The sequence below is a fragment of the Hakea prostrata genome, chromosome 5 (genome assembly GCF_041222555.1).
Source record: "Hakea prostrata isolate BN-2017 chromosome 5, UWA_Hpros_2, whole genome shotgun sequence".
NCBI lineage: Eukaryota > Viridiplantae > Streptophyta > Magnoliopsida > Proteales > Proteaceae > Hakea > Hakea prostrata.
In genome coordinates this window covers 4,557,800-4,579,246 of record NC_142604.1, presented here as the reverse complement: position 1 = coordinate 4,579,246, position 21,447 = coordinate 4,557,800, and the positions used below count along the sequence as shown (strand labels likewise).

The following is a 21,447-nucleotide window of genomic DNA, read 5'->3' as shown; positions in this document are numbered from 1 at the left end:
CCTCCCCTGTACTATAGAAAAAAAAATCAATTTAAGGACAAATTATCACTTTCATGACAAATGTTGATAAAGATGTGTGAGAAAAACATAGACCTCCCCCCTAAATGAGGATTTAGTCAAACTTTTGCTGGCTTTTTCCATATATGCAAATATTAGGACTAATTTCTTCCAATGAGAAATAGATTTCATTCACTATTTGCATTATAATAACCAAAATCAAGATAATTAAGAACCAAAGCTATTTCAAAGAAATTGCAAGATGGGTTAGAATCGTCAAAAACAATGAAAGAAACAAGAACATGATTTTTTTTTTTTTTTGGTAAACAACAAAACGTGAATTAATGAATGGGTACCAAAGAGATGTAATATTTGTTGAGTGTACTTTCCACTTTCCTAAAAAAGAGTTTTCGTGCCATGAAAGCAAAGAAAAAAAAATTTAATAAGGTAAGAGAATTTTTTAAGGACAATTTGTAAATTTATATGATAAGATAATAAATAAAACCAGCTCATCAGTCCGCCTTCCTATATTGACATAATTCATACAAAATAATTGAAGTGAGTGAATGAGCTAAACTCAATTATAGCAATCATTTATTATCCACCACCTTAATTTTTTTATTCATCTTTAGAATAAAATCTTCAATGCATATAGTAAAACTGAATTAATATGATATAACAATTCCCATAAAAAGAGATTGGGTGTACCTTACATTAAAATCTTCAAAGCCCTTTAAAATGAATGTTAATCATGTGATTAAATTTTATATAATTCAAAGCTTCAACAAATATTTTTGATCACTCTTAAAATGCAAAGGATTAGAATATTTTCATCAATCTTGTCGTATTACTTTGAATCAAGTACGAAAACTTGTTCCAACCCATTGATGATTCAAAAGTGCCAGACTAGCGGCTCAACCTAGAAACATCCTCTACACACATGTCTGACATATTTGTCGACTGTACCCGAGACCTTTGAGTTAACCAAGGGTCCTTACGAGAAAACAAGGCTAAGGCTAACAACTTGCACCTAGGCATTCCTCCCAACCATTTGGGTGCAACAACTCTTAACCAGGTTTACGCTAATAAATGCCTATACAAGAAAGAATGTTGTTTGTGTTACCCAACTTCCCCCCCTCTATAGGTGTGCTTCTAACACAGTGTTGGCAGTCTTCTGTGTAAAGGCCGTAAGTTTAAGGACGTCATAGTTTCAAACTTCCGTACCTACTACACCTTTCTCCTCCCCCATCCTTGTGGGCCCCCAATCACTATGACTGGTTTGATGATGACCAAGAAAAACGAAACTCGCCTCCCTCCTTCCCTTTTCATTTGTTAATTGCTTTACCATCTATAGTTTTACAGCTTACATTGTATGTGAATGCTTTAGGAGAGGATTGATTGATGAATAGATTCTACTTTCTTATATTATATTGTTTCATGAAGTAGAAAAGAAAACTTAATGTTGACTCATCTCTAATGGTTAGTTAGGTATAATAAACTATAATTATTGAACATTTTAATTAACAATCTTCTAACATAAGATTTACTAGTAGTTAAGAGACATTGATGCTGGTTAAATCCATATTCAATAAAATTGAAAATACATAGTTTCTTATAGATTAGTCTTTAACCTCCTTGCCCTCCTTCAAAAACAAAGAAAGTGAGAATCTTCTGATGTTGCAAATGCATGCATGAAAATGGAGGGGAAGAGAGAGTGAGAGAATTCATTCTTAATTATACACCAAAAATATGATTTCAAGTTGATTTCTTAAAAAATATAGAAAGGTATCTTTCCAAGTGTTGGAAAATGTTGACTTTGATCACAATGGCGGCAATTTCACATTAAATTGCATGGAATATTGTCACATCTCCTAATAGATAAGTACTATCTTCTACAACTACACTAATTACTGATTACTGATTTAAAGAACATTAACTTAGAACTAATCAACATATGAAAAGAAAACAAATGACTATGATGCAGAAGACAACTTCTCCACAAGTTTTTTATATAAATGCATGTTTAAGGTGTAATCATCCAATGACACACAAGATTGTTTTTGTTTAATCCAAGTTTAGTTCAGCTGTTATGTATCATCTACTTCATTCTCATGCTTTGTATTCAAACCATGAAGCATTTTTCTTTCTTGTTGCCTTCAACTGAAAGATTCTAAACACGCATAAATCCCATCTTCTAATTTTTTATCTAATCTTTTTCTTCAAATGTTTCTCACAAATATTGTCTTATTTCGTTCACAACATTTATATGGTTGCCGGTGCAACTACAATATTAGGTAGATGATGATGAAATCGATAAAGACCAAATTTCACAATTTAAACTGTGTTACTACCGAAGTTATTTGTACATATTATGTTAGTTCTACACACATCAAACTAAAAAAAATCTATGTCCTCATCTTGTATTAGCTAGGCTTTCTTTCTCAATAATTTGGACAAAAACCCACCAATTAAAGCCATTAAAGGTTGTTGGACCATGACATAGAGTGATTAGGCCTTAAATGGGTTAGATTAAGAGATGAATCAATCTTTAGTTTTAAGAATTGATGAAGGGTAGGTTGTAGTCTCGAAAGTCTAATCCTAAAACTAATTAAAATAATTAGTCTCTTCTCAATCCTAATTAAGTAGGTGGTTGTTTGGAAGTATCCATGAAAACTTGGTCCAATTAAAAACTTGGACCAAAAATTATACTCTTTGTTTGATGTGATCTGGTTGGAATCCGAAGATGGAGATATGGGTTAAATTTTTTATTACTATTCTGAATAGCTGTCAAGCAGAAATGGTCGGTGGTTGATCATCCGGTTGGACCGGGACATGGTCCACAGTAAATAAATCCGGTTCATTGTGTTGTAGGTAATTTTTCTTTGGTTTTGACTTGTTGATTAATATACAAGTTGAGGTATGGGAAAGGAATCTTGGACTTTGGGTGAGGGTGACAGATAATGAACAGAATTCAGATAAAGCCTTTCATGTAGAACTAGTGCATCTGGTCCTTGTGATTTTCCTGAAAGCCTTGAACTTGAACTTCTCTTTTTGTAGGAAGAAAACCCTAGATTGATTGATTATGAGCATTTTTATGTGAGTCATTATCAATATAGTAAGCATTTGTAGACGCAAACCCCATTTTCTTTTTTCTTTTTTGAGGGTATTGTAGCTGTTGGTGATGGATGTACAACTATAAATAAATAAGAAACACAGGTAAAACACATTTAAAATTACAATGAATTTAACATGATTTTGCAAGATTGTTGACATCCACAAGAAAAAGAGAAGATTTTCACTTTTCTTGAAAACCTCATTACTCTCACACCTCACAAAGACTATCATTTGTTTGTCTTGTTTTTTAAATTATCCTACAGAGATTATTTATAGAAAAACTCAAAACCTTAATTGTGCCCCATATAATAATGATTTTATTCTTGTACAAGTCCTACACAAAACCGTATTCCAATTACAAGTACAATCAAAATATAATTTTATGGACAATAGAATACAAGCCACCCAAACCCAACAAAAGTCGTTTTATTGAAGTGGCAAACACAAGGCTGAGAAATCAAGATCTACAAGCTATAGAGTAGATGCAGATCAAACAATAAAATTTGCTACATTTTGCATCTAGAACTTCTTCGAGGGCTAGATACTGAAATGATCGCCTTAAGAGCTCTCCAGCTAAGTTGGAATAACTGGGATGCCTGCACTCACAAAGAAAACAAGAACGGTCTAGCCAAGGTTTGGCCGGGGAACCGCCTCCGACGCCCAAGTCAGCCTAGGCAACATTGAGAGTTCTTGAGAGAGTTCCCAAGAATGTAATGAATAAGTACTCAGATGATTTCTCGTCACTTTCTCCATGTAGGAGGTGGGTTTATATAGAAGTTACCTAGAGGCGGTGCTTCCTCGAATCTCGCACAGTTGGTTGAGTAGTGGGTGAGATATCTTAGGAATAGTGACTCCTTCTTAGGCGGGCCAGATAGAGCCGTTACTTGCTAATTTGTCTCCCCAATTCTCAGAACGGATATGTTGAGTTGTTATTTGTAACTAACTCTCCTTGACATAGTCAAGAATGTCTTCTGGGACTTGCTTCAAGCGTGGCTCTCCAAGGAAGAGATACACCAGCCAGAGTGGGGTGTATATCTCTCCCGAGGGGGTCACACGGGACTCTTGTTCTCCACAACACTACAGATTGCGCCCTCCTTGTTAGTTGCCCAACCACTAGGTAGTCGAAACCCCATTTTCATATCAATGGCATCCAATTATTCCTTCCCTTTCTTCTTTGCCAAATGATCTTTGTTAATAACCTAATGAAGCCAAATTTAGACTTACTATCATAGAGTTGTTCAATTGACAATGACTAACCCTTCTTAATGAAAAAAACTGTGAAGTATACATAGGAATAGTCAATGTTAAGGTTTAACATATTCTATAATACCATATAATACTAGTCAATATGTATCTATATTTGACCCTATCTTTTTTTTTTTTTGGTAAAGATATTTGACCCTACCGATACGATACATCTCGATATGTTTCTAATTAAATTATACAAAAATACATTAGTTGATTGACAAATATAAGATAATACGTTTCTTAAAACCATTTGACTGATATGATACTCAATACTCGATACTCGAGGTTTCACGGAGACACGGGAGTGATATTTGGCTAGGTTGTGATCTTCCGTGATGATTTGTAATAATTCCCGTTCCTCGCATAAAAAATATATACTAATCCAAAAATAAATAAATAAAATTTTAATGAATCAAAAAATAATTTAGAGTTATATAATTTACGAATGACACGTGTCTCCTAGGAGCGCGTAACGATATTTGTACTGACAGGTAGATACGCGGAAACGTCCACGTCAGTTCCCCCGAATCCAGCGTCTTTTGATGAAGCTTTTAAACCCGAAACAGGCAACTGAGGGAGAAACGCAGACTAAGGTGGGGACCACCTATCGAAACGTCAGCTTTTTCTCCGCTTCTTGGTGCCGTTACCGTGTGACTTGAATTATTAAGTACATGGTACAGAAGCAACGGTCAGCAACGGTCAGCAATAGCGCAGGAGGTTGAGAAAACAGAAAAGCGAAGACATTAGGCCATTAGGGTAGAGGGTATGGGCTGCCTTGAGTTGGGCCCACCTCGTGATTCTAAGAAGCCATCATCAACCGTTACCTGTCTTTATCTAGCTATTCTCATCTCTCCATCACCATTCTAGATTTTCTGTGGATGATTTCACTGCACCGTACGGGATAAATTCCTCATTAACTGCTTCCCCAGAATTCCAACATCAACCTACTAACGATCTGACTCACCTCTAACTCGACCCTGCAACGTACTTTCTTCACATTTCCAGAAAAAATCAGAAAACCTTACCCGTATAGGGAAATTGCTTTGCGCCGCACGTGAATCGAACGGTTGAGATATCTCTCAATCGAGACTTTGATCTCGATCGTTCATTTTTTTGAAAAGTATTAATTACACTTTTATGAAACAGAGATCTCGACCATCTACAACATGCATGGTGTTATGCATTAATTCTGCAACACTAAAGTCAAACTCTTTCTGAGCTCTGGTCTATGTATGTTTCATAACCAATTTGGGCATTGGAGTTTCATAATTGATTCTTATTTGAGTTTTAAATCATATGTGAAGTCCGTTATATCTAGATTGGGTCAGATTAATATGAAATAGGTTAAAAAAAAAACTTGATTTAACTTGTTTTACCAACTTTTACACACTAATTAAATACTTAAAATTTGGTATTACAACTAATACTTGGAAGGGAATACGTAATGTTCGAGTGATAGCTACTTAGAGTGAGGACCATTGAGGACAACAAACATAATAATATCTTACGTACTTAATGTGACCCAATTTCCCAATTACGAACTGAATCTAATAAATTTTTAAAATTAAGCCTCAATGAAAGAGGTAATATGAATTTGGAAGAAATTATAGGAATTTATCATATTCAATTCTTACTTGGGTTATAATTGTGACGGTTAGATAATTAACTGCCATGTGTCATAATCTTGTATAGAAATTACAGGGAATTGTAAGGTTGATAATCCATTAAAAGACTTCCAAACCAACTGCATCAAAACAAAAGTTATCAGAGCAAAACAGTGAAAATGGCCCAACATCTACCCTTATGTCACAGTGACACATAGTAGATCGATCGTTATGTATCAAGGGGAGACTTTATCTGATGAAACAAGCGCTTCCCATCTTTTTAGTTTCTTTAAAATTAGTAAATATTAATGTGATATGTAATTATCACCCTTTTTCCAAATCCCACTTCCTTTTCCGACTGTTGGGTGGTCTAATCATTTTAATTTTTTTTTATTTTTAAGCCTAATACTCCATCAATGCATCAATATCATATGTTCATGGTCATACTAATTCATATATCTATTGATACATACGCTTAAGTAGGTGATTATGAAGACTCAGAAATTTAAGTAAAAAATTATTTGGGTTAGAGAAATAAAGAATTTGATGGGCTCATACGCAGCTGATTAGTCGAAGATGTATCTTTTTTTTTGGAATGAGGTTCATCTGGAGTTAGCTTGCGCACACCATAACTACATTCTCAAGGCGCTTTTTTTATATAATTAATATAGGAGGAGCTTCGCCCCTGGCCTCGAGGGGATTCGAACTTTGACCTCCTATATGAAAGCGTAGGTCTTTGTCAATTGAGCCATCCCTCGGGTTAAGATGTATCTTTATCAACAAGTGTGTGACAGAGGCCCGTAGGTGCAGCACTTGGGTGCTTCACATCCATCCTACACTAACCCTGAATTTCAAAACTGTTTAGCTGTCACAAGCATAAGTCTTCGAAAAAGAAAGACTTTCTTTCACAATTTGACCCCCCAAAAATAAATTTAAAAAAAAGAAAAGAAAATGCAGAGCTGCCAAGTGTCATAAGCGGGCAACTATAAAAGCATCTCTTCACACACCAATCAGGATAAACGTTAGACGAAGATGCCTCCCTTCTGGCGCCGTCAGCGGCGGTGATTCGGTGAACCACCACTTCTTTCGCCGCTGCTGCGGCTGCTAAGCCTGCTCGTCTCTGCCGTCGGAAGCTTCTGAAGCTTCTAGAATCCAGAATCTTCAGGCAAGCCAGGTTTGATTTCTCTTAATCACCTTCATCTTTTATCTTTTTTTAATGTTTAGTTGATAATTACTTGATTAACACAGTAATGAAGTTGCATTTCTGATAATTTTCCTCGAATTCCAATATCAGTTCGAGACAAACAACGATGACCAACTCCCCCAGTTAATTTTTTTTTGGTTTTGATTTGGAACTCAAAACCGAGAAAGCACGCGTGCGTGTTACTCCATGACAAAAGCAACCCATGTTTTCTTCGCTTTCGTTGTCGTTTCACGGGTTACGCGGTCACCGCTCCATGTACACCTCTGGAACCCAAACCAAGAATGTCTTCACCAGTTCACTTTCGTAGTCTTCTTTGCTTACTATACAAATTGGAAGCAAGTCAGTTTCCCACGCCGCCGGTTTAACTGGATCTTATCAGGTTAGTGCGTAAGACGTGATGGTGTCTGTGGTGCCCAGTGCTTCTGCTTTAGTGCATGTGGTGTTCAGATGTTGGATGAGTGTACGGCTGCCCATCTATCCGTTGGCTGTAAGTGCAGCCTCCGCACCTAAGCAAAGCCCGTGCACAGTGTCGAACGATTGCAATTAAGAATATCATCTACTCATGTTTTTTTGCATAGCTGAGATTTAATAGAGTCCAGATGATGTCAATCTAATACTGGCGCACCATAGATACCATCATGTCAGATGCAGCACCCTAGGAAAATCTAGTCTAACTCAGTCGAAAATTGATAGAGTTAGTAGTATTTGTTAAGAAGGATTAGGTGAGGATGTTAAGACCAAGGAAATCTTAGCTTCGAACATCTGTCCTTTTGTATCTCATAGTGATTAGTTTAATGATAACAAATAAAAAAGAAAAAAAGAAAGAGTAAATGTTGGATAATGTTATTTTTAAAATATAATTTATAGAAAAAAAATGTATTGCTATCAACATCTAATACATCGAAGAATCCTTATAATGCTTGGTCAATCTAAAGAATAATGATGAAAAACACTTTTAGTTTAAAGTATTAAAGTTAAATCCACTTTCTATGCACCTAATCCCAGTATATATATTTTTTTATTAATATTGTCCTTTTAATTTATTGCTTATTGTTAATTAAGAAAATATATAAAAGCACCGTTAGAAGTAACATATCTCTCAAAATGACTAGATATATTGATTTGGTGACATGTTAACATGGAATTTATTTGTGGAAGACACCGTTTGACAAAGTTACTTATATATTTTTGAGAATCACTATATTGATTTAGTAATAATTAATATGAATATTATCTTCAAAATTATTAGTCCGATAATAATATGATCTATGAATAAGATGAGCAAGTACTATATAGTATTTTAGTTTGATATACTTTAGTTCCTAACGATGAAGCTTGTGATAATAATAACTGGTCCAAGAAAAAACTTAAATAATTAAATTCTTAATCAAACAACTATTAAGTATACATAATATATACTAATGAAACAACTAATCCATGAGGAAATCTAAATAATTAAATTCTTAATCAACCAAATATTTCCAATAAGTATACAGATCATACATTTAATGAAGGGAAATAAAGATATAGAGCATGACCTTCCCTATACAAGAAAATTTGTAGAAAGCCATTGATGAATGTTTTCAAAACATGGATATTCAAAATATTCTATTAATATAAAGTTTGTCTATATAAGTAATGTATTTTCTTGTTTTGTATTAAAAAATAAATATATTATAGATCCGGTCCGATATAAACCGGATTAAATGGGCAGACCGGAGAGGAACTCGATGATGGTCTATGTAACTGGTCCAATTCAGATTAATGAAACAATGAATGAAACCACACAAGTCAGACAGGAACACAAGCTTGATAGATCAGGACCGTTGAAAGGTATAGAATCCACGCACAAGTATGTGATGCAATTAGTGTCAAGTGCCACGTGTGGGTCCTACAATCTCAAGATCCAACCGATCTAATGTTTTCCAAGGCATGGCTATTAAAAGAATTCAATTAAATAACGGCCCACATTGAAAGCGACTTATCGACAGAGTAGAGGTGTGGTCCCCGTCGTAGAATGAATTTCTATAATTAATAAAAAAAAAACATTTTACCAAAAAAAGAAAATTACGAAAATATTTCGGTAACCCATGGAAGATAGAGTAGGTCGCGAAGTATCGTAAAACTCCTCTCAAGCAGACAATACAACGTAGGATACAGCTTGGAATGGTATAGTAGCTGGCAACATCTAAAATAACGAAATGCTACTTGAGTGTTGGGGGTAGTTTGGACTTTGTACTACGTTGCTTGTAAGAAACTAAGAACAATTTTGCCACCATGACTAAACAATTGCCATACACATACTCCAAACACTAAAATATTACCAATCGGTCCAATTCTGGGAGGGGCAAAAGCGGTTTTTCGTGTCGGAACTTTCCCACCGTATTGCCTTTCAAAGTGACACCTAACGCGAATATAGTTTCTAGCCCACGCATCGCCCACCACCTCCTTCACACCTCTGTCTCTCTCTCTCTCTCTCTCTCTCTCTCTCTCACTTCATCTCCATCATTCTCTGTCTGCAACTGATCAAAGGCGACGAGCGAGTGAAGGAAACCAAAAAAGGGAAAAGCAGAAGAAAAAAGGAAGTGGAGAGAATACAGAACAAAAAGTAAATAAATCATTTATTGTACTCCATTGATGGCTGAAATCTGAATCACTGAGAACTTTTCTTCCAATGCAAGTCTGAAATTATACTCTCCTGTTCTCCAGATCCACTCTGTTACTATCTCTCTCTTGGACCTCCATTTTTGTTTCTCTTTAAGTTTCAGGTATGGCCGATTCTCTACTCTAACGTCTCTTCAATCGCATTTCGTTTTCGTTCTGTTCTCTCTCTCTGCATTTTTTGTTCTTTTTTTTATTTTTTATAAAACGCTTCTCGCTCATCAATGGCTTCCGGTGAAGAAGAAATGTTTCAATCCAGAAATCTGTTGTTCTTTTTGGTTGTGACTTTAGGTGATTCTTTTTGCTGCAAGCTTTAATTCGACACCTTTGAATGAATATGACATTGTTTCGGTGAATGAACGAGGTTAGCCGTTAATGCGGCAAGTAAAGAAAAGAATTAGAGTCTTCTACTCTTCTATCATGTCATCTCTTCAAAAAGTCCGTACTGAGAACTGGAGCTTAATCGGTTGCTGCTCACTGATAAATAATTTTTACTGCTATCACTGTCACTGTTGTTTACAGTGTTTCTTCGTCTCAGCAATTGTATTCATGTCGGATTTACCAAAAACACTGATATTATTCATTTATAGTCGACCACACTGATTTTGACCTTTGCCAGGAAAATTGTTTCGCAATCTTATCATTATTATCGTTTTCTTCTGTTTATTATCCTCATTTTTGGCCATCTGAATTGGGTTGAAGGATTACATCTCAAAATGAGATCCTCGGGAGATAATTTTCTACTGGTTATTAGATCTCTGGAGTTTCCTATTTTGGATTGTATATACGCTTTCTGTCGGCATACATAATCATCGGATTAATTTTTCCGTCGGCATACATAATCATTGGATTAATTTTTCGCGGTGCCTGATTCGACCATCTGGTGTTTCGCTTTTGTAAGATTTTGATGACGAAATTATCTAGTGCAGAGGATATTCTCACAATGCATGACATTTTCCTATAAAATTTGGTATTCCCTTTAATTTTCCTGCAAGTAGGGGTGGGAGCTCGAGGTACTGCTGGGATCTTTCGTTTATTGGATCTGACGGGTCTTCTAGCTCTGTTTCTGTTTTCCGTGGCTGTAGAGGTTAGGATGCCTTATGCTTATCTGAATTTTGCATTGCTTGCACCGTGCTCTCTTCTACTACGTCGCCTTCTTATATAATTTTTTTTTCCTTCTCTTTTTTTGGTGCCAAGCGGGGTTGCGGTTAGTTGTTAGCTTGACGAATACGGATGTACAATCCACTCATGCTGATAAACGTCCATAAATTTCACCATCTTAGCAGGATTTTCTTGGATTGGACATTTTGATTTTGCTTTTTTATAAAGCATTTTCCATGAGTGCATAATCCAACAAATAGCTATAAATGTTTGTACTCTTTACTGGAGTGAACTGAGAGTTACAGTTCCTTCCCCAGTCTAGTCATATTGCTCAGCCAGTAATATCTTTAAAATGAGTTCTAATGCTTTTGGTTTATGCACGTATACACTTTAGACTTATTGTGTGTATGATTAAGGGCTTGTGTGGGATTTGATCATTTAATTTCTCAAGAGTAATGCTCTTTGTTTTCATTTTCTTTTGATATAATTCTTTTCCTTGTATCTGATTATTCTTTTGCCACTGATCTGTTTGCAGGCTTTTTATAGTTTTAGATGGACCGTCGTAGTTGGCCATGGAAGAAAAAATCATCTGATAAGTCGACCGAGAAAACGGTTTCTTCACCAGATTCTAATGGTGCTGCATTGGTTGCAGCTGAATCTCAGGGGAATCAGGTCTATAAAAACTCTAGTTCTTTATTGTGTCTCCTTATTTATAGTATCTTGGTATATGACTTATATCATTTCCCTGCATTAATATTGTGGCCTTAAGTTTTGAGGGCTAAGGGTACATTTGGTAATCTGTTTATGCAAACTTGGCATACAGAGTAAAATGTGTTTGCTGATAGTTGATTTGTCTAGTAATGCCATGACAAAATTGTCAAGCAGATGTCACTTTCTTTTATGATGTATTAATCAATTTTTACAGGCTAAAATGTTGTTTGCTGATGGTTGATTTGTCTAGTAATTGGCCATGAAAGAAATTGTCAATCAGATGGGACTCTGTTTTATGATTTACTAATGTATTTGTTTTCAACATAAGCAACATCTTGAAAGCTATTCATGCAAACAATTCAATTGGCAGCTTCTACATTTTAAGTTGAAAAGTGGTGGCAAGATAAAGAAAACGGTTTCTCTACTAAAGGTGGCGTCAAATATGGAAAGGAACATAGATTTGAAGGTTTTAGAACCCCCAAAGAAAAGGATAAAATTTGACACTATAATGACCCAAAACGCCTAATCGAATCCCCTTGGCTAGTGATCTGCATTTTGTTTTGTTTCCACCATCCTACAGGAAATGTATTTCACTGGCTTAACAGTCTGAGAAATGATTGTGGTCATTAGTAATTCATCCCTAATAAACAACCTAACATTCTGCTTTCAACGCTTCCCCCCCCCCCCCCCCATTTATTTTCCTTTGTCGATCCTTGTCTTGGTTGCCTACTTTTTCAACTTACCCTATTTGGTAAAGAAGTCTTAGTTTATCCATGTCGATCCTTTCCACTAGTGCTGAATCCATATCAAGACTCAAAAGTCATATTCTCAAAGGGAACCTTATTTTCTATGTTCTCATTATATTTCAATTTGATTTATAATCCAGATGGAAGGAACTAGAAGAGCTAGGGGCAGTCCTCAGTTAACCTTAGGAGAAGTGGTGAGAAAGGATATGCATGGCCCTGTATCTAGTATGACCTTAAACAGAGCTGATTACATGGCAAAGGTCCATGTAGCTGACCCCATTTAATTGGGATAAGGCTTGTAGTCGTTGTTGGTCTTATTTGTGTACTTATATCTCTCTTGATGTACAATTGTCATTGGTCTCTATCAGCTTATAATTTTTTCGGAAATGAAGATAACAGTCATTGTCCATGCAGCTGATCATTTTTGGGTTAGGATTAACCTATTCTTTGGAATACTTCATTTATAAACAGGAAAAATCAAAGAAAGTTAATTATGTTCAACTATCTGTGGAATCATATGCCCATTTCACTGGATTGGAAGAACAAGTTAAGGCATTGGAGGAAGAGGTTAAGTTATTGGAGGATGAGGTTAAGGAATCAGAAGATAAAGTTAAGACATTAAATGAAAGTCTGACCTCAGCACAGTCAGAGATGACTACTAAGGATAATCTGGTCAAGCAGCATGCAAAAGTTGCTGAAGAAGCGGTTTCAGGTACACCTTCTTTCTTATGTTTTTTTGGATGAATTTTTTTCTTACATTGAACTGCTACGAATGCTGGGTATATGCAATCTACTGAAATTGAATGCTTGTTTTACAATTTTGAGTGCTATGTTATATCTGTGCTGATTCATAATTTGGATATCCATATGATTATTTGTCTTCTTTACATTGTACTTCATTTTTCCTGTTTTTTCTTTAATCAGAACTGAATACTAAGCCCCTCTGATATTTGCAGGCTGGGAAAAAGCTGAAGCGGAAGCTTCTGCTTTGAAACATCAACTTGAATCTGTGACACTTCTGAAGCTTACTGCTGAAGATCGAGCATCCCATCTCGATGGTGCCCTCAAAGAGTGCATGAGGCAAATACGGAATTTGAAGGAGGAGCATGAACTGAAGTTGCATGAGGTTGTTCTAACCAAAACTAAGCAATCGGACAAGATCAAGCATGATTTTGAAGCCAAAATAGATGACTTAAAGCAAGAACTCCTTAGATCCTCTGGTGAAAATGCTGCAATTTCTAGGTCCTTGCAAGAACGTTCGAATATGTTAATGAAGATCAGTGAAGAAAAATCTAAAGCTGAGGCTGACATTGAACGTCTAAAGACCAATATTCAATCTTGTGAAAAGGAGATAAGCTCACTTAAGTATGAGCACCATATAATTTCAAAGGAGCTTGAAATCCGCAATGAAGAAAAAAACATGAGTTTGAGATCTGCTGAGGTGGCGAACAAACAACATTTAGAGGGTGTTAAGAAAATAGCCAAGCTGGAAGCAGAGTGTCAGAGGCTACGTGGCCTTGTGAGGAAAAAGTTGCCTGGGCCAGCTGCATTGGCCCAAATGAAGCATGAAGTTGAGAGCTTAGGCCGGGACTATGGAGATATTCGACCACGGAGGTCTCCTGTTAGGAGTCCTAGCCCACATTTGGCTCCACTACCAGAATTTTCTCTTGACAATGTTCAGCAGTTCCACAAAGAGACTGAGTTCCTCACTGCACGTTTGTTGGCAATGGAAGAAGAAACAAATATGTTGAAAGAGGCTTTGGCTAAGCGAAACAGTGAATTGCAAGCTTCAAGAAATATGTGTGCTAAAACAACTGGTATGCTTCGTAGCCTGGAAGCACAACTGCAGGCACTGAATCTACAGAAAAACTCGCCAAAATCAATCACTGATATGCCTATTGAAGGTTCTTCGAGCCAAAGCGCAAGCAATCCTCCTAGTTTGACTTCCATGTCTGAAGATGGAATTGATGAGGATGGAAGTGTTGCTGAGTCCTGGACTACAAGTTTGATTTCAGAGCTCCCTCAACTTAAGAAGGAAAGGGATGCTGAAAAGGTTATCAAGGTTGATAAGCCCAACCAATTGGAACTTATGGATGACTTCCTGGAGATGGAGAAAATGGCATGTTTATCAGCTGTACCAAATGGTGCCATCTCTACCCCAGATGGTGCAACTAAGAAGGTAACTGAAAATGGAGACCATAGTGCTTTGGCTGATGACATGAAAGGGGATCAGCAGGCTAGCTTGGACCCATCAGTGAACCGGGTTTCCTCTGATGCAGAGCACACTGTAGTGGAGCTTGAGTCTGAAGTAGACCAAGGGTCATTGTCAAAGCTCAGATCAAGAATTTCAATGGTACTTGAGTCTCAAGGTAAGGACACTAATGTGGACAAAATTTTGGAGGACATTAAACATGTTGTACTCGATTTACAAGATTCTTTGCCTCAGAACTCAGTAAGCTCTGTTGTCAAGGAGAACAATAACTGTGAGGACAGTGCGTGTATCATAGACCAGGAACTGGTAGCTGCTATTTCTCAGATTCATGATTTTGTGGTATCACTGGGCAAAGCAGCTAAGGCAATGCAGGATACGTTTCCTGATGGAGATGGATTAGATAAAAAGGTTGAAGAGTTCTCTGCCTCTGTCAGCAAAATTCTGTGCAGCCACATGAGTTTGGCTGACTTTGTTCTGGACCTTTCTCATGTCATGGCTAAAGCTGGTGAACTCAGCTTCAATATTCTGGGTTACAAGGGAAATGAAGAAGAAACCAGCATTTCTGATTGCATAGATAAAGTAGCTTTACCAGAAAATAAGGTTATCCAGGATGATGCAACAGAGAGATTTGTCAATGGATGTGGCCATACATCTCATTCTACATCTGATCCTGAAGTTGTTCAGGATGGAAGTCCCATTCCAGGCATCGAATTGAATTCAAATTCATGCAAATGTTCATTGGAGGAACTGGAACAACTGAAATCAGACAAACAATCCATGGAAATTGATTTAAGTAGGTGCTCTGAAGAGCTGGAAAGTACAAAGTCTCAGTTAGAGGAAACCAAGCAACTTATGGAAGAGCTTAGAACACAATTAGCATCCTCTCAAAAATCAAACAGCTTAGCAGACACACAGCTGAAATGTATGGCAGAATCTTATAAGTCACTCGAAATGCGTTCAGAGGAGTTAGAAGCTGAAGTCAACCTTTTACGTGCAAAAGCTGAGGCTTTAGACAAAGAACTTCAGGAAGAAAAGAGAAATCATCAAAATGCTCTGGATAAATGCAATGATCTTCAAGAGCAAATAAAAAGGTCAGCATTAAACTGCTTCCTATAGTTAAGGTTTACTACTTGTGTTTCTCAACTATACTGTTATTCTGCCATCTAGAGTTGTCTCTGTTGAATAATCTTTTTTTGGGATGAATTGCTCTGTTTAATAGTCTTTGATATGGATAGAGTTGATGAGCTATACTGGTTTTATTTGCTGCTTTTTATTTAGTTTAGGGGTTGTTCTATATGTATTTGATGTTTTTATGGTTTGGCATTTACTTGCAAACCTTGACCTGCTGCTATACCAACATCTTCAGTAAATTTTTGTGCCATTTTGTTTGCACTTTGAAGTGCATAGAACAGTTGCAGTATTAAACAAGTGATTGAGATGCTAGCATGCACTTAATTATTTCCTTGTAGCCGTTGTGCTGTTCTTAGTTCTTGTTTAATTGTTAGTTTTATATCTGACCTGTCTATCCTTTTTCTTTTTTAATATTTTAACAAGGAGTGAGAGCTGTTCGAAGTGTGTATCGTCTTCTGCTGCTGATGTAGTAGGCACTAAAACCAATCAGGTATTAAACTTATCCTACCTTTACTTTGAACCTTGGAATAGCTTACACTAAGGAGCTGGAAATTGGAGAGCAATCTCGATAAAAAGATGTTTGTTTTGACTTCTACATAAACATGGTTTGGAACCAGTAGGATTTTATGGTTGATGGACGGACTTGTGCAGATTCTCCCTTCTTGCCTTCCCCCCAAAAGGAAATATTATATTTTTTTCAAGATTTGAAATTCGTATGAGTTTGAACTAGCACTTGTGAATTGTGGTCTTCATCTGCTTTTCATCCACATTATATGCAACACAGGCATGAGTTCTGAATGTGATACAGGTCCCAGAACGTTGGAATTGGCAACCTGGAGTTTTATGTTAAGATGTGTGTTTTGGTTGACTATCTGTGTCTGGTATATGAGATGAAGGCACCGTAATGTTTGGTTTAGCAAATATTTGAATATTCAGAAAATACATTGACCATCACATATTTCTTAACTTACAATGTATAACAAATGAATATCCTTTTTATTACATAAAGACTTACCTCTGAAATATTAAATTACTATTAGTTTGTGTGTTTCATAGGAAGTTTTAGGTTAGATTCACAATTTGAGCAAAAATACTTATAAATTGGGGAGCTTGGGGCGCCCTCCACCAATTCTTTTCCCAAATCAGTAGTGTCTGACAGGCATAGAAACAGGAAACAGTTGCACACCATAGTTCTGTATCAATACATATCAATAAAGGATGTAGGTGATTAGTACGTAAGTTCGATGATAGTCATAAACGTAATGAAAATTTGACTATAACCATAGATAAAATTACCTTTATACCTTTTACTCCAGTTGAACAAAGGGCTGAAATCTGGAGGCCTATGTATATTCAGGATTTTAGACTACATGATCCAGTAGACCTTTGTTTCCAGAAGGAGAACAGTGGAAGTGCAATCCTGATGTGGAACAAACAATGACTTTTTTGTGTATCATCTTCCTCTACCACTAGTAATTGGACATGGTGATATCTCCAAATTGTTTGAAGACCGATGATGCTGTCATATTAATGCCACTGCATTGTAATCCTTGTACATAACACTGCATCTTGTAGTCTATCACTTTTCGTCATCTATTTGGGTGATCTAGGGTTAGTTACACATAAGTTGAAGAATATGAAGCAATTGCTTTGCAAGTTGAAAAGGGATAAGAAAATTTCTTAGATTGTAAGGAGTGTTACACAGGATGGACAGATCAAGGCCACCTGCCTTTTTGCTCCTTTTAGGCCATGTATGATATCTAGGTGTAGGTTATGTAAAAGTGCATTCAAAGAATGATAGTCTGTGTTGTAGGTTCTACTTTAGTGAATCATGACTTTGTTGGGTTTTCCCTTCCCAGCCTACAGAATTTTGCAGAGAGACCTTTGCTGTGCTTGACTGTAAGAAAAGGCTCCCCCTGACGATGTCTTACAAGCTGTTTCTAGAGACCTACATTGCCAGCTAGCATTTTTCTTTTTCTTTAATTAAAAAAATTACTGTACTGTAAGTGGGTGATTGGGTGTGCATGGGAGTCTTATGTTTTTTCTTGAGTGTTACAGCTCATCAATATTATCAAACCATCGCAGGGTGATTTTTGAAGTAGAATAGGTGTCGGTGTGGGCAATAGCATGCTCGAACCTGTCCGAGAGGAACATCATATGGGGACCTAATATGTAATGAAAGGGTCTGATGATTTATAATCAAGTTGCTGAATTTCAGTAAACTAGTTAATGTTGCAAGGAGACCTCATGTGAACTTCAATGATTCTGCATGTCATAAAAATTTAATTAAAATAGGTCACTATTGGAGACTGGGACCGCTGATGCCTATTCATTTAATGACTTTTAACTTATTTACGGCTCTTTGCATCACATAAATTATTAGAATGAGAGACAGGTGCCGATTAACTGATGATAGACAATAATGGAAATTTGGATCCTGATTTGGTCTATTTGACATTCTGAATATTTCTACTATGTCTACAATATCTAGGTGGAGGAATTCTTTGAAATGAGTAGTGCAATATGATTTCTTAACATTCTCAGATGATATTATATGACCAGAGGCTTTTATCTTTTAAAAGTTGGAACTGATCTTGTTGGGGTGAAGTGTCAATGGCTTATTTATCACTGATCAAGTAGTTTAGTCTCCTAGCACATCTCTGCCGTGCTCCACAGTCGACAGCCTTGACGCTTTTTGATCCCCTTCCCACCCTCCCCCAATAACCCCAAAAAAGGACCCAAAAAAAAAAAGAAAGAGGGAAAGTAATCCTCGACCATTATTGTGTGGGACATTGTAATTCGTGATCTCTTTGTTTATAAATAGAGCTCAGGCATTACCAAAGATATATAGATTAGAATTGGGTTCATGCCATTAATTTCATGTTGCGAGCAAGAAATGGCATTACAATTTATGTAAATCTGTTTTTTTTGTTGTTACAGGAGAGAGAGATAGCAGCTGCAGCAGAGAAGCTTGCGGAGTGCCAGGAGACCATATTTCTTCTCAGTAGGCAGTTGAAATCTTTTCGTCCTTCAACAGAGCTCATGCGATCCCCACAAAATGAGACATATCAAAAGGGTGGAAGTTCTGAAGTAGATGAGTCAACCCCTAGTGGATTGAACCCAGAAAGCATCCCCACTTCAAAAGACTTTGATCAGCCTGAAATGGAAACTGACGCTTCAAATTTTATTGGAGTGGGATGTGAGTCCCCCTCAGATGCATTCAACTCTTCCAATTATCCATCTGATTCTGAAGCAAACATGCTCTCGAGATCCCCAGTCAGTTCAACACATCCGAGACACCGGCCCACAAGATCAGGCTCCTCTACGGCTTCTTCGATTGCAACTCCTGAGAAGAGTTCACGGGGTTTCAGCAGGTTCTTTTCCTCCAAAACAAAGAATGGACATTAGATTTTGACACACTCAAATTTCAACAGCAATCATTGCCAAATTAATTGGTTACCATGGTAAACATCGAGGTGGAGCGATTGAAGACTTTCTGGACCAGCCAATTTCTATGTTCATGGGAAGGCATGTTGTAAAAGGACAGGTTGATTTAAGTTCCTGGTTTGGTAGCTTAATATTGAAGATATATGGAGAATTGGGACGAGCTGGATTATCCAAATCTCATGGTCGCATGAGATGATCATCAACCTCTGGTACAGTTCATACGTGTGTTCAATGTACAGTCATCTTGCATGTAAAGTGTTCCTATGGGAAACTGGAAATGTCTGATAGTTGTTTAATGTCTTTTGTTTTTTTGGGGTTTCGGAGACAATAATTCTTGTTATTGGAATAATACTTCAGTGACATGATATTTCTTATGAGCCAATCTCTGATTGAGTTGGTGGATGGAAGCTTTTGTAGGTGATAATTCGCTGGGGACAAAGTTACCGAATCCCATGGTAGATAAGAAGAGTTATGATACCTTACAGCTCATAGAGTTGTTTTGCTTTGAATTAATGATACGCGATCTGCAGATTTTCTGAGCTTCTTTCTTGAAATATGTTTTTTTAACTGTTAGTATCTCACTGATCACTCTTCCGACAAGGCAGGGAAAATGAAAATGGCGAAAAGGGTTTAAACGTATGCTCAAATGGGGAGGCGTCTGAATTTGACAGATCATTAAGGATGTGGAATTGGACTAAACCCTAGAATTTCAATTCCAGTTTGAATTGAACGATTCGATTCTTATTCAATTCTATCGACATTGAAGATCAAATTCGGATCCATCAGATCAATCCCGTAGATAGGGATCTCGATCGAAACCTTTATAGTCCAAGCACAAATTTTATTGGGAAACAGAGTTCCTATCAAGGATAGAGGTTTGTGTTTTTTTCACATTTTTTTACCACAAAGTAAGAGGGTGTCATATTAATATATATTAATATTCATATAATATAGAATCTTTGAAAAAGACTTTCCTCCTTAAGAAAGAAAGGACTTACTTTCTTTGGGATCTGATGCTACACCGCTGCTCAATACCTTAGTGGATCGACTCAATTACATAAGTGGATTCCTAGATTTTATCTCATAGCATGACATAAGGAAGCAGTTCATATTGTATCGGCCCAAAACCCCGCTAATGGATCTTTACGGTGCTTCTTCTATCAATTAGATCCTTTATCCATAGAATCTAGTATTTAGGCATATTTTTATCCATAAAATCGTTGCCTTGGACGATACGTATGTAGAAAGCCTAGGCGATTGAAGATTTCACCTCTAATTCATTATCAGAATTCAGCCTAATATGTGGTTGACAAGTATGAGGGGAGCACAGATGATCCCAACTCTTTGAAAAAGAGACATACCTACTTGAAGAGAAAGGAAAGATACTACTTCCCTTTTATTCCTTGCAAAATAAAGTAAAAATCACTTTTTATCCGATCGCCATGGCAGACTGGTCATTCCAAGTTCCAACAACGATAAAGAGTCTTAACTTAATGGAGTCCAGATCCTCTACTCATCAGCTTAGATGTTTATTCTTCTTTTACGTTTCTCTACCACATAGGAGGGGTTCCCACCTCTAATTTATCTTCTCAAAATTTAGAGACGAGCTCATCATAAGTCAAAACGTGGTAGAGAAACGTAACCAATTCTGTAAAAAAAAAAAGAAAAAAAATGTAATTATGTAAGGGAGCACAAACTTCTATCATTATGCTTACAGATTCTCTCACCACCCAATTGCCGGTCCTTCTATTCTTCCAGCCCCACAAATGGGCCTCCCTGAACCAAGGGCAAGGTTGTGTCAGATCCATATTAGGGATTTGTTTTGTTGAATGTTGAGATGACTAATCAGACTATAAGACAAGTTTTTATCTGACATTAGAAGTGGTGATTGAGGAGTGGCCGAGTGGAATGTCTGGGTTGGCCTGTTTTGTTTGTTGCTTGCTTGTCTGCCATTACTTACTTAAAGGGTGTGATTGGCGACTGATTCTAAACCAACCAGCTAATGTAGACAAAGTAGGAAGGTTAAGAACGCATTTGAGCTCTAGATCCTCCATGTCCTCACTGTTCCTTGCAAGACAAACACTCAGGTCTCAAAAGATCCATTGGAAGGCCCACAAGCTAAGGCCTTGTTCATTTCTTGAATCCCAATAGCACATATTTTCCTATAACAAACCTGGCCTATAAACCCAACCCAACCCAACCTGTTTGCCTGTTACAATCATCACTTCCCTTGGATATTTTTCTACTTAATCCGTAACTCAGTTGTCGAAT

At 36.9% G+C, this 21,447-nt stretch overlaps 1 protein-coding gene across 6 annotated transcripts; it reads left to right on the top strand.

Annotated features, from left to right (window-relative positions):
* Window positions 1–6,994: 6,994 nt before the first annotated feature.
* LOC149014542 (filament-like plant protein 4) lies at window positions 6,995–19,775 on the top strand. 6 transcript variants are annotated; one of them, XM_089155030.1, is made up of 7 exons: window positions 6,995–7,137; window positions 9,877–9,935; window positions 11,465–11,601; window positions 12,858–13,098; window positions 13,343–15,689; window positions 16,153–16,219; window positions 18,670–19,775. In XM_089155030.1, the coding sequence occupies exons 3-7, from the start codon at window positions 11,482–11,484 to the stop codon at window positions 19,135–19,137; spliced, it is 3,243 nt and encodes a 1,080-aa protein (XP_089011156.1). In that variant the 5' UTR covers window positions 6,995–7,137; window positions 9,877–9,935; window positions 11,465–11,481; the 3' UTR covers window positions 19,138–19,775. The 6 variants fall into 6 exon arrangements, with proteins under 6 accessions (XP_089011156.1, XP_089011157.1, XP_089011155.1 ...); XM_089155029.1 differs by lacking the exon at window positions 6,995–7,137 and adding an exon at window positions 9,606–9,775; XM_089155031.1 differs by lacking the exon at window positions 9,877–9,935.
* The last annotated feature ends 1,672 nt before the right edge of the window (window positions 19,776–21,447 follow it).

What these genes read in the sequence shown, in the direction of transcription:
- LOC149014542 (XM_089155031.1), top strand. Translation starts at nt 11,482, where the DNA reads ATGGACCGTCGTAGTTGGCCATGGAAGAAAAAATCATCTGATAAGTCG. An exon ending in TGCTGAAGAAGCGGTTTCAG is followed by an intron (nt 13,099 to 13,342) that starts GTACACCTTCTT and finishes TGATATTTGCAG; the next exon opens with GCTGGGAAAAAGCTGAAGCG. An exon ending in TAGGCACTAAAACCAATCAG is followed by an intron (nt 16,220 to 18,669) that starts GTATTAAACTTA and finishes TTGTTGTTACAG; the next exon opens with GAGAGAGAGATAGCAGCTGC.